Raw genomic sequence first — 13,819 nt, forward strand, 5'->3', positions numbered from 1 at the left:
AAAAACAGATCAAAGGTCCTTCCTGAACCGTTCTCTAATAAGGCCAGTTTCTCTGATTCTGTGACATGTATATATTCCCCCTACCCCTGGACTGGTAACGCCGGTCTGTCACGGGGTTACTCATTTTAACCTCTTGAGTGGACTGGAGCAACGTGAAATGAAGTGTTTTACTCAAGAACACAACGCGTCACCCGGTCTAGGAATCGAAACCACAATCTTATGACCACGGGTGCAATAATTACATGTCTCTATGTGTTGTTATGTAATGTACAGTATTGGATATATTGGAATTGTCCTCTGTTCGTAGCTCTTGAATGTCTATTGCTTTAGCACTTTCTATCTCATTATCAATTAACCTTGCTGGGTAAAGTCTGTTAAGAATTATTTGTTCTAATTCTTGGAGTCTATTCTTCTTTTTCAAATTCAAATTCAAAAGAAATGAACGTGTGTTAAATTAAGCAGTATATTTGTTTTGGTATGAAATGTATAGAGGGCATTGTTTTATAGCGAGTATTCTTTATTTCTTTTTTCCTTATATATTAAAAATATTATGTGCTTGTATGTATATATGTATGTATTATATCGTGATGCATTGCACAGCTCATACATCACATATATCTGACAGCATTAATAAAATATTATCATTTTTTTCCTTCTTTCTTCAAATTTTCTTCCGTTTCTCGCCGAGTGTTTATTAAAGGTGGCGGGCTGGCAGAAACGTTAACACGCCGGGCGAAATGCGTAGCCGTATTTCGTCTGGCGTTAGGTTCTGAGTTCAAATTCCTCCGAGGTCGACTTAGCCTTTCATCCTTTCGGGGTCGATAAATTAAGTACTAGCTACGCACTGGGGTCGATATAATCGACTTAATCCCTTTGTCCGTCCTTGTTTAGCCCCTTGTGGGCAGTAAAGAAATTATTATTATTATTATTATTATTATTATTATTGAGTGAGAGAGCAGTGCATGCCATCAAAGTGACACTGGGTTAAAATATACGAAGCCCAGTATACCCATCATGACTACCCGTCTGATTAGGGCACACGAGGCACATGCATCACAACCATATGTGTGCGACATGGTGATCTCATATCAACATAAACAGCGCATGACCTTGCAGGTGGGGGTTCAGTTAGAATTTTCTTCTGGTCGATTAGCCCATCCCGCTCAAAAGGTCCCTGAATAAGGATTGTTTAAAGATGTTGAACGAAACACTTATGTTTCAAAAGGGGAATTATCCAAACCTCTAAGAATTCCTTTCAACACACGTTTATGATGCTCTCCCACTACTTCTGCTTGTGATCAGAGATGCACATATCGTCAGCCACTGAGGGACATGCTCAGTTGGTTAAGGTCAAACGACTGACAAGCAAATCTGTGGTATTAAGCAGAATATTTGCTGTAGCTCATCTTTTACACTAAGACAAATGAACCACCCATGTTTCCAAAGGTGAATTATCCAAACCTCTGAGAATTCCTTTCAATACAAGGCTATGATGCTCCCCAACGACTTCTGCTCGTGATCAGAGAAGTACATATCATCTTTTCACCTCAGTATTCTTCATAAACCGAAGGTGTACATTTTCCATATAACTTTGCTTTCTCTTTTCAATTACTTCATCTTTTGTTCGCCATTCCATTCGTATGTTTGCATTGCTTACTGCTGCTAGAAATTCTTCAGTTCTTTTGTTAACATACTGATTGAGACTTTTCATTTCCCTGTTCACACGATCCTCCACACTGATCGGTCACCTTTCCTACATTTCTACGTGTCATGTGCAGCCTGTCCGCATCTGCCCTTTTATACAAAGCCTTGTACTTTGTCATTATTTCCCATTATTACTCTTTTTTTTTAATCACAGGTTTTGTTGGGGCACCTGGAGTCTTGCACGCGTAGCGGGCTTGCTACCTGCTGCCTACGGTACCATGTTATCCTTCCTTTTCATCTAGCTAACACTTTCCTGATTATTCTCGCCATGCTAAGGAAGCAAAACTTTTGTAACAGTACTACTGGGCACTCTATTCCAATTTCCTTGATATTCTTCTTGATGCCTTCTGATACCGTTTTCCATTATCATCATCACTACTACTACTACTACTACTATTTGAAGTCACTACTACTGCTACTATTTCGAGAATACTTCAATTCCAAAAGACGACGATGGACTTTCGCCAAGTTTTATTGACACCCACTTTTTTTGGCAGCGATTCCAAGTAAAAATTGGACTGGAATTTCACTGGACATATGAGACATCATTTAATGTAGTCTCCAAATTCTTCTCCTCTTTCTTTATTATCATCATCATCGTCGTCGTCATCGTCATCATCATCAGCAGCAGCAGCTGCATCGGCATCAGCATCATCATCATTATCATCGTCATCATGATCATCGTCATCTTCCTCTTCATCATCGTTGTGGTTATCACCGCTGACGTCATCGTATTCGTCGTTGTTGTCGTAAGTATCATCATCATCATTGCATCACTACGGTCATCGTAGTTGTCGTCGTTGGCGTCTTCATCGTCATCATCAATCATTATCACCACCAACGCCAATACCAAAATCATTATCATCTCTTTCATCCTCAACCACAACTTAATGATAATAATTTTAAAAAATGATGATGATGATGATGATGGTGGTGGTGTAGGTGGTGGTGGTGGTGGTGGTGGTGGTGGTGGTGGTGGTGGTGGTGGTAGTGATGATGATGATGGTGGTGGTGGTGGTGGTGGTGGTGGTGATGATGATTGTAGTGGTGGTGGTAGTGATGATGATGATGATGATGATGATCAATAACTATTACGTTTTATTGATATTGTTGTTCGTCTTTTTATTCTTGTTATATGTTGTTTTTTTCATCGCTACTCATATATTTTTTTTTTTTTTTTTATTCTGTTAATATTTTCCTCGTTTCAGTCTTGGACAGCAGCCATAGAAGGGCACAAAATTCTAGATTACACTTTATTACAAAATTTCCCCAGTGCATATTCTGTCGCTTGATACATATTTTATTCCCTGGGGGAATGCATGGAAAATCGAACGCTGGCACAATTTGAAGATGTTCGTTCTTTTAGTTTTTAAAAAATAAAAAAGAAAGAAATCCTAGTTCTTTAGAATATTATTATCTTTTTTATTAATCCAAATGAAGGAAAGATTTTCATTCATTTTGACTCATTAAAAAGCATCACTAAATTATATCGAGCCGAATGGAAAGATACCTGAACATGTTGACATACAAGAAGAAACGATACTCAAATGTTTTGAGTATTGTTTTTTACTTTTACAAGATGTTAGACAGTGACTTCGAAGTGTTGTGCCAGTTGCTTTCATCACTCGAACGAAGGCACCTAAGCCGAAACTTTTTCGCCACTATCAGCCTTTTACGTGTAAAACTTATATATTGGGTTGACAGCTAAGTTCCCGCCGTTTTTTTTAATTTTGTAATTTATTGTGTTTTTAAATTTTGGAATCTATTTTTTTTTTTTCGAGAATTTTATTTTTGAATAATTTTGGAATCTTGTTTGTTTGTTTTGTTTTGTTTTTCTAGTTAATTTTAGTTAATTTTTGTTTATTTTCAGATCATTAAAATGGAATGTCAAGTTAAGAAAAACGAGCATTTTGGAAACCTCCTTCTTTTTGCTTTTAATCAAGGTTCTAAGGCTGCAAAAGCTGCTCGCGACATTTGTGCTGTGTATGGAGAGGGTGCCATAGCTGAAAGAACCGCTCATGATTGGTATGCCAAGGTAATTTTAACCCCAAAGACGCACCTCGTTCTGGCCGTCTAGTTGAGTTCGATGAAGAACGATTAAACCAACTTTTGCACGAAAATTCTCATCAAACGACGAGGGAAATGGCAGAGAAAATGGAATGCTCCCACACTGCTATAGAGAAGCATCTTCCCTCGATGGGAAAAGTTCAGAAGTATGGAACATGGGTTCCGCATGCTTTAAGTGACAACAATAAAAATCAACCAGCCACAATCTCCGCTGGTTTGCTTGCTCGTCACCGCTCAACTCATGGACACAAGCAACGATTTCTTTACCGAATCGTTACTGGCGACGAAATATGGTGCCTGTACATCAATATGAAGCAGCGTAAGGAATGGCTTAACCAGGTAAATAAGCGACACCGTGCGTGAAACAAGATCATCATCCGCATAAAACGATGTCGTGCGTATGGTGGGACTGGGAAGGGATTATCCATTACGAATTGCTTGAAGGGAATCAAACGGTCAACGTGGAACTCTATGTTCGACAGATGGAACGATGGAACGACTTAACATGGCTATTCAAGAGAAAAGACCTAATCGGCAGCATGGAGTTCTTTTGCTGCACGACAACACCCGCCCTCATATCGCCAATATGACCAAGGAAGCCATTCAAACACATGGCTGGGAAGTGCTGCCACACCCGCCGTACTCTCCTGATTTGGCACCAACGGATTTCCACCTCTTTCGATCTCTTTCAAATGCTATGCGCGGAGTTTCGTTCAATACTGATGCAAAATTGAGAGCTTCGTTGGATCAACTTTTCCAGTCGAAATCGGGTGATTCCTACCAACGAGGTATTGAAAATCTTGTTGAACATTGGGAAGAAGTTGTAAACAACAAGGGTGAATACACTATTCATTAATTAGTTATTATTTTTGTTAAACCTTAAAAAAATTTTAATTTTTAAAAACGGTGGGAACATAGTTGCCAACCTAATGTGTGTTGTGTGTGTGCATATAAATATATATATATAAATATGTGTGTGTGTACGTGCGTGCCTGTGTGTATGTCTCTGTGTGTGTTTTCATGGGTGTATATATCTGGGTATGTGTGCGTAAGCGTATGTTTACGTGTATATACATATATATGCTTGCTTGTATGTGTATGTCTTCTTGTGGGTATTGTCTGTTAATATGTTTGTGAAGAAGTCAAATGTGTGTGAGATCTTTGAGAAACCGTAGTGTTTATTTGAAATTCCTGTAAAATCCTAGACGAAGTCATAAAGTCATCTGATGCAACAACAATGACAATTTATGCAATGATGCATATGTTACCACTTCAATGAAGAATGTTTTCGCAGAATGAAAATCGACTGCGGAACACATCATACAAGCAATCGACCGGGTGGGAGCATCGCTAATAAATTATTGAGCAGAAATTGGCTGAAGATAAACAAAAGGATGTCGACTAGAAAATAAAGAAGCAACTCCCAATCTACATAAGTATAATACATCCCCAGTAAGATGTGAATCAGTTATATTGTAAAAAGCAGAAGATTAATGGGTATCAAAGAAGTAGCAGAACTAGAGAAGACAAGTTTGGGTTCATATTTAACAGAAAAAGAGGAAACACTTCTTAAAGAGGTAATAAGTGAACTAATATCAAAAGAATTAAAGAAAAAACAGGGAACTGTGAAAAGCAGGAAATAAAACCTAAGAGGAAAGAAGCTTCATTGATTGGTTTTCAAAGGCACAAAAGAAATAAAGGATGACAAGGAAATCTGGCTACGGTTAGAGAAGATTTTTGAAGAAAGAGAACAAGGGAATCATTTTGGCAGCACGGAAATGGATCCTATGAGAAAATGGAAAATTGGATCAAAGGTACGACAGATTAGTAGGACCGATCACCCATATATAGAATATGTGAGGATTCAGATGGGACCATAGCTCGTATTGTATCGGAATTCCCACAGATAATTCAGAATGACTGCAAACATGTAGACATATGAGAAAATTGCAGCAATAGTTTATTACAAAATTTGCGAAGAATTTGGTTGTGAATGTGCAAACCCTCAAAGACAATGAAATGGGTTTGTTGCAGGAATTTAGGCGCAGGAGTGGTTGTATGGTAAGTAGCCGTTAGGCGCAGGCGTGGTTGTGTGGTGAGTAGCTTGTTTACCAGCCACATGGTTCCTGGTTCAGTCCCACTGCGTAGCACCTTGGGCAAGTGTCTTCTACTATAGCGTCAGACCGACCAAAGCCTTGTGAGTAGATTTGGTAGGCGGAAACTGAAAGAAGCCCGTGGTATATACGTATATATTTACATATATATGTATGTGTGTGTATATGTTTGTGTGTCTGTGTTTGTGTCCCCCCCCCCGCCCAACATCGCTTAACAACCGATTCTGGTGTGTTTACGTACCCATAACTTAGCAGTTCGGCAAAAGAGACCGATAGAATAAGTACTGGGCTTACAAAGAATAAGTCTTGGGGTCGATTTGCTCGACTAAAGGCGGTACTTCAGCATGGCCGCAGTCAAATGACTGAAACAAGTAACAGACTAAAAGAGTATCTATATGGTGAAAGAATGGAACGGAACAAATCAGAAACTATAGAGAGTGATAAAAAGTTGTTTTATAATTGACGTGGCAATCTCATTTGATGGCATAATTTAAGAGAATGAAAGATAAAGAAGTATGAAAACCTCAAGTATTGGAAATGAGAAGTTAGCAAAATCACGATATTACTGATTACTATTGGGGCTCTCGGAAAAATGACAAAATATGTAATAACAAAATTTGAAGATTTTGATTTTAATCTGAGAATAAGTGAGGTGCAGACAAAAGTGTCCACTTGGTTCATCGAGAATTATCATTAAAGTCCTTGATATAATGCGAAAACAGATATGTAGAGTAGAAAAATACTTTTCTACAAAAGATACAATATGCACCCCATTCTTGACAATAAGTTGTGATTCGATAGGAACCACAATGAATTTGGGTAAAACATAAAAAGCCTTTAAACAACAGATAACAATAATAATAATAATAATAATAATAATAATAAGGTAAAAAGTATGACTCACATCTTGAGTGCTTGTGACATGCTTGCGCAAAGAGAATACTAAGAGCGTCACGATAAATTGTTCTTACACGTCCACTGGTCTTTGCGCAAAGAATATGGATTTCCAACCACTAAGAAAGGATATCAGTACAAACTTCAGAAGGTCCTAGATAATCAAACTGTGGAACTCTAGTGGCGCTTTGCAATCTAAACAGAGTTCTTGAACATACAAGGCCGGACATGTACGCTAAGCAGCTCATCTGTTGATTGATGTAGCTTGCCCAAGAGATTAATGAATCAGTGATAAAGAAAGCAGGAAAATCGTTAAATGTGCAGACTTTAGAATAAATGTCGTGAGAATGGGGGATATGGAAGCAAAAGTGAGACCAGTTGCGACTGGAGCACTTTGGTAAATGACGAAAAGCTTTCAGAAACACCTTGACGCAAATAGAATCTGTCCGGCATTACATCATCATCATCATCATCATTGTTCGACCGTGGTCAAGACAATGGAATTTACCATGCTACGCCAGACTTCACGGTCCATCATGGCATTACGGAGGTCCTGTTTCTGGATGCCTGTATCCCTGGAGATAACATCAGGGTAGGAGAGTGTGCGCCCTCTGGTATTGCGAGTAGATGGCTTCCAGAGGAGAAGAGTAGAAATTATCTCTTTTTCAGCTCTACAACAATGTCCAGCAAACTGGACTCTCTTACCTTTCACAAGAGATGACACAGGTGGTAATTTCCCGTATATTTGCATTTTGGTTGGATGGCGCTTCCACGAGAGATTTTGAGCTCTCATAAGGAGGCGAATGTAGGTTCCATCCAACCGCCTCTCAAGCTTCTTTGATAACGTCCAGGTTTCTGAGCCATATAGTAGAATTGGTTCGACTGTGGCTTTGAAGATTTCAAGTTTGAAGTCTCTACTTAGATTTGATGACCAGATCTTATGCATGTCATTACAACACTGTAAAGGACAACACTTTTGGGAACAGAGAATATCCTGCGGAAAGTTCTGTCTATCTGAGGTCGCACAACTTGGTAAGGAGTCAATTGAACAATCCAGTGTCAAGACGATCATCGGTGTGCAAATGAAAGGCTAATAATAATAATAATAATAATAATAATAATAACAATAATAATAATAATATTTTATTTCTTACAAGAGCAACGATATAGGAAACAATACAAAAACAACAAAGAAAAGTAAAATTACAGTGAATGAAAAATATATATAAGTACATGATTATAAACGCAAAATTACAATTCAAGAACGTGTGTGTGTGTGTGTGTGTGTGTGTACACGTATACACATATATATTTATGTAAGTGTGTATATATATATATATATATATATATATATATATAATATATATATATATATATATATGAGCGTTGTAGTTCGCTTGAAGCATTGTAATATCGAAGAAAGTAAAAAGAGAGAAAATAATAGCTTCTTACAAACGCAAAAAGTTTTATATTTCAGGCGCAAAGGCTCGTCTTCAGAAGATTTGAATGGATTAATGGAACCTGTATAACTAGACATTTCCCAGACTATTTTTCTTCTGAAGATGGGCCTTTGAGCCTGAAATATAAAGGTTTTATAAAACTCTCCACGTTGTCAAAACCTTTCTATTTTCACTTTTTTACTTTCTATATATATATATCAAGTTGAGTAAAAGTAAGCAACGTTTTGAACCATGAAGAATTTGTACCGGATTTTTGCAGAGTTTTGATTTTTTTTAAAAACTTTTTTTCAAATTGTCTGATAATAAAGACACAGACTAGCCTAAATGCACCAATAAATTAACATTGATATTTTTTCACCGTTGTTACAATCATCTGAAATGGAACTGTCAAAGCGCAATATTCCAGGAATCTTGCTCCTCAACTTCAAAAAGGACGCAAAACAGCTGAAAACTGCTTGTGATATCAATGAAACGTTTGGTGAGGAAATTTCGCAGTGGAGACCTGACCCTTGAAGATTGTGAGTGTATTGGCGCCCATTTTTCATCAATGACAGTCAATTAAAGACCGTCATTGAAAGAAAAATCTATGTAAAACTACTCGAGATCTGGCAAAAGAACTTCAAGTTAGCCAGAAAATAGCCTGCAACTATTTGTATGCGATCGGAAAATCAAAAAGTCTCGACAAATGGGTACCACGCGATTTGAATGAAAATCAGAAAATATGCAGATATGGAATTTGCTCGTTGCTTCTTCTCAGTAACCAGACCGATCCATTTCTCGAACGTATTGTAACTTGCGAAGAAAATTGGATTCTGTACAATAATAATAAAAACATTATTCGCAGTGGTTAGACCAAAATAAAGAACCGAAAACCTTTCCTAAACCCGAGTTCTTCAAAAAGAAGGTTATGGTGTCTCTGTTTGGTGGTGTGCTGCGCGACTCATCCACTATAACTTCTTAAAACCCGAAAATCCATTACTGCAGAATCATATTGCCATGAAATTGCCAAAATGAATGAAAAACTGCTACTCCTCTGTCCCAGAATGGTCAACAGAAGGTCAATTATTCTTCATGCTCAACCACACATTTCACTAATTACGTTCTAGAAGGGGAGGAGACTTGGCTACGAAGTTCTTTCCCACCCAGCTTATTCCCCAGACCTTACTCCTACCAACTACCACTTTTTCAAGCACCTTGATAGTTTCCTGCAAGAGAGGGAGTTCAAAAATCAAACCGATGCTGAAAGTGCATTCAAAGAGTTTATCATTTTCAGAACTCCAGATTTTTATGTTACCAGAATAAACATTTTTGTCGTTGGCAAAAATGCGTTGATTGTAATGGTACTTATTTTGATGAATAAAATTTCTGCATTGTTGAAATATATTCTGATGAATTTCATGTTTCAAACGTTGCTTAATCTTTACTCAGCCTAATATATATATATATATATATATATATATATATATATATATATATATGTGTGTGTGTGTGTGTGTGTGGTGTGTGTGTGTGTGTGTGTGTGTGTGTGTGTTGTGTGTGTGTGTGTGTGTATGTAAAATTGTGATTTCCTAGAAATGTGAGATAACCGTCCATGTGGCATAAATCAGAGGAGTATCGAAACCTCGATGCGCTCAATACAAAAATTTGAATATTTCTCCTTGAGAAATAATCTTAAGCGAATATTTTACGGAGGAAATACGTGAATTTTCAGGCATTTTTTTACCGTTTTTCTTTTTTTTTTTTTTTTTTTGTATTTTCGTCTTTAATGAGTTGCTGGCAGGAATATCACATAAAGAGAACAGGTTATACCAGGCTTAAATCGTGTTAACAACACACAAGGTGATCACATAGTCCGAAAATTACACATGAGTTCATCTTTAAAAATATATAATATACGTATATATATTTATGCTTTGCATGAGTTAACATTTTACTGGTTCCAGCCAGTGACTTGAACTCATACTGGAGCATGACAAATTTATCAGTATTATGGAAGTATCAGAGACGAGAGTCAGCATCTTCACCGGATTCTTCAGGTTCTTCCATACCTTCTTGCCTCTTTTTTTCTTTCTCCTCTTCCATAAGCATATATCTAGCTTCTGCTTGAGAAATAGTTTCTTCCAAATCTTTCATGGATTTTTCTATGGTTGTTTTCGTATCGTCGGCAAGAACTTGTATTTTCGACAGCATCTTTTCAGACAGCGTAATCTGTGTATTGACCAAAGTCAATTGTTGACTCTGTGTCTTCAGAATTTTGTCCTCTTCTGAATGAACATTTGTTACGCTCTGTTCCACAACGGAAACTTTTTCTTTAATCGTGTCGAGCTTCTTGTATAGTTTCGATGCCAAGTTGTCAATCAGTCGCTTGATAACGTCATCAGACCCACCTTTATATAGGAAATAAAATAAATAATATTAGTAGTAGTAGTAGTGGTATTACTATTGTTATTATTTGTTATTTATATATTTTCGGTAGACAGATAGATAGATAGAGGGAGAGGGAGAGAGAGAGGGAGAGGGAGAAAGAGAAAGGAGAGGTGCAACCATACATACACATGCACGCACGAACTCACACAAACACACGCACACGTACATACATATATATATACACAGAAATACATTCATACACGCATACGTACACACATACGCGCGCGCGCACATATATACATACATACATATATACATACACGCACATACATACATACACACACATACATTCATATATATACAGACTGAAATATATACATCAACCCATACACACATACATACATGCATACATGCATACATACATACATACATTGGTGCGTACATGCATACATATATACATGCATGCATACATACATGCATATATAGATGCATACATACATGCATATATGCATATACATATATATACATACATACATACATACATACATGCATACATACATACATGCATCTATATATACATGCATGCATCCATACATGCATGCATACATACATGCATACGCACGTACATACATATATACATACATACATATATACACACATACATACATACATATATACATACATACACACATACATACATACATACATACATACATACATACATACATACATACATACGTACGTACGTACGTACGTACGTACATACATACATACATACATACATACATACATTACATACATACATACATACATACGTACATACATACATACATACATACATACATACATACATACATACATACATACGTACGTACGTACGTACATACATACATACATACATACATACATACATACATACATACATACATACATACATACATACATACGTACATACATACATACATACATACATACATACGTACATACATACATACATACATACATACATACATACGTACATACATACATACATACATACATACATACATACATACATACATACATACATACATACATACATACATACATAAACACATACATACATAAGTGTATGTACCTATTTTTACATATAACCCCAACCCCCAAAAAACAAAACATCAGCGGGATACAATTTTCATAAAAAGCTTCAATTAAAATATGCTGGGGTTAACATTGAGCATAATTTAGTTTTTAGATCAGAACTACATACCTACCAGCTTATCAACTGAGACGCCTCATGTATCCTAGTCATAGTTTTGTTTTTGTATATTTTCAACAATCACAAAATTTAACGTCGAGTAGCATTTCTCATCTAATTCATTCGACCGATCGAAAGAATATATTTATAACTTCATTTATGATTTAATGTTTACACAATTCAAATATATGTTTTCGTGCAATTATTTAGGAATATAAATTAGAGTTATTTCCCTTGTGAAGATACAAGAGTATTCTCCCTTGAAACATAAATCAATGCGCATTTGTCTTTTAGTGTCATAGTTATAATGGAAAAGAATTCTTTGTAAAAAGAAAAGCCGTTATTTACAGTTCAATGTAAAAGTGTTCTTAACTTCCTTAATAATTAGAAATTAATTTGTAAACTAAAAACACTCTCGTAAAATTCGCTCATTATAATTACACAATAATTTCATAGTAATTATATAATAATTTCATACGCAAACACTGGACCATCAAACAGAATTGTATTCAATAGAATTTACCACAAAATATTATTGTTACTTAAAATCTCTATAGTAGAAGAATGAAAGGTAAAGCTAATTAGCTAATTTCAATAGTGTTTAACTTCAGAATTTAATAGAAATTAGTTTAATTTCCGTAGAGAATTCAGACCATATTTCTCAGTATTTACCGGGACACATTAGCTGTAAGGAGAGGGTATGAAAAGTTTTGGGTTCATTTGGATTATCTAGTGTAAATCGATTCAGTGGAATCTATACTCTCTTTCAAGTTTTACCGCCTACATGTGCTGTCAAATTCAACAACAGATACTGATTTAACTTTACAGTATTCCTACTGTCGTAGATCACATGATGGTGACACCTGCGAATGCTAGAAATAAGGTTTTGCGAAAAATACACTGCAGTACCAATGACTGGATACAATTCGCTGTTCCTTTGATTGTATATATAACTCTTTACCGGTTCGATTATGAGTGGCTCTCAAAAATTTCATTGGCAGTAGACCCAATGTGTCGCCCTGCTTAACACCGCTTACTGGTTATTGGGAGACTGTAGCATGGCCCAAGCTATTGCAAAACATTACGGATCATTTTTCGTTTTGGGATTTGGTTTGCAAGATTATTTATATGAGTTCGTGTGTTGAAGCATATTCTGTTGTGTCTGGGTAGAGTCATTTCCTTTTTGTGCCTTATAATGTAACACACTCACCGGTACAATTTCCACTTATTTCTAATTTTTATTTTCCTAAAATTTTCGTTGCGTCTTGCAACATTTTCAATAGTCTTGACTCTTACGGATCATGTCTTGCTCTAAAGATGTCATGTCCTGCAGCTTACAACACCCTCACATTGACTGCTATAAAAGACAGGCTTAAGTAGTTTTTTAATAGAAATTCACTGCTATGTGCGGGCATGTGTCACTCTTTGTTATAGAGACCAGGTTTAAATGGTTCTTCAACAGAAATCTAGAACTATATGGGGCAGGGTCCTATTTCCATGAGTACTGCCTTAGGGGTCTTTTTTCTTAACTAATATATCTACGCACGGCTACTGACTCCAAACAGCATTACAACACATGATGTGTAGCTTCTTCCTTGTCTCCTATCGACTTCCATAACTGCGCTCTGTCTTGGAAGCCCCGTAATTGTCATGGTCACCACATTTCCTCGTTTGATTAAACTTCAAACAACAAAAATAATTATATCGTTGTCATAGGAGCTAATGGTCCATTGGTAGCAAACCACTAATCAGAAATTGAATGTATGGTCGAGAAGGACATGTAAAGAGAGTATCCTATCCAGAAAAAAAAATATATATATGTATATATATTTTTTAATAACTCACCTTCGTTATCTTCAAGCTTTTCTTTCGACGATTGCAATACAAAGCGTCTAATTATTTTAGAAATAACATTCTGTAAAATAAAGAAAGAGAAAACAAAGTACAATAAACATAATTACAATCAATCGTTACTC

At 36.3% G+C, this 13,819-nt stretch overlaps 1 protein-coding gene across 1 annotated transcript in view; it reads right to left on the bottom strand.

Moving 5' to 3' along the window:
* Window positions 1–9,964: 9,964 nt before the first annotated feature.
* LOC115213014 (short transient receptor potential channel 3) overlaps window positions 9,965–13,819 on the bottom strand; it is a 34,810-nt gene continuing 30,955 nt past the window's right edge. The window contains exons 12-13 of the mRNA XM_029781911.2: window positions 13,689–13,758; window positions 9,965–10,626 (exon numbers count right to left, since the gene is read on the bottom strand). Of these exons, the coding sequence (XP_029637771.1) occupies window positions 10,238–10,626; window positions 13,689–13,758 (459 nt within the window). The 3' untranslated portion in view covers window positions 9,965–10,237. The remainder of the gene's footprint in view (window positions 10,627–13,688; window positions 13,759–13,819) is intronic.

Source organism: Octopus sinensis, linkage group LG6, assembly GCF_006345805.1.
Source record: "Octopus sinensis linkage group LG6, ASM634580v1, whole genome shotgun sequence".
Taxonomy (NCBI): domain Eukaryota; kingdom Metazoa; phylum Mollusca; class Cephalopoda; order Octopoda; family Octopodidae; genus Octopus; species Octopus sinensis.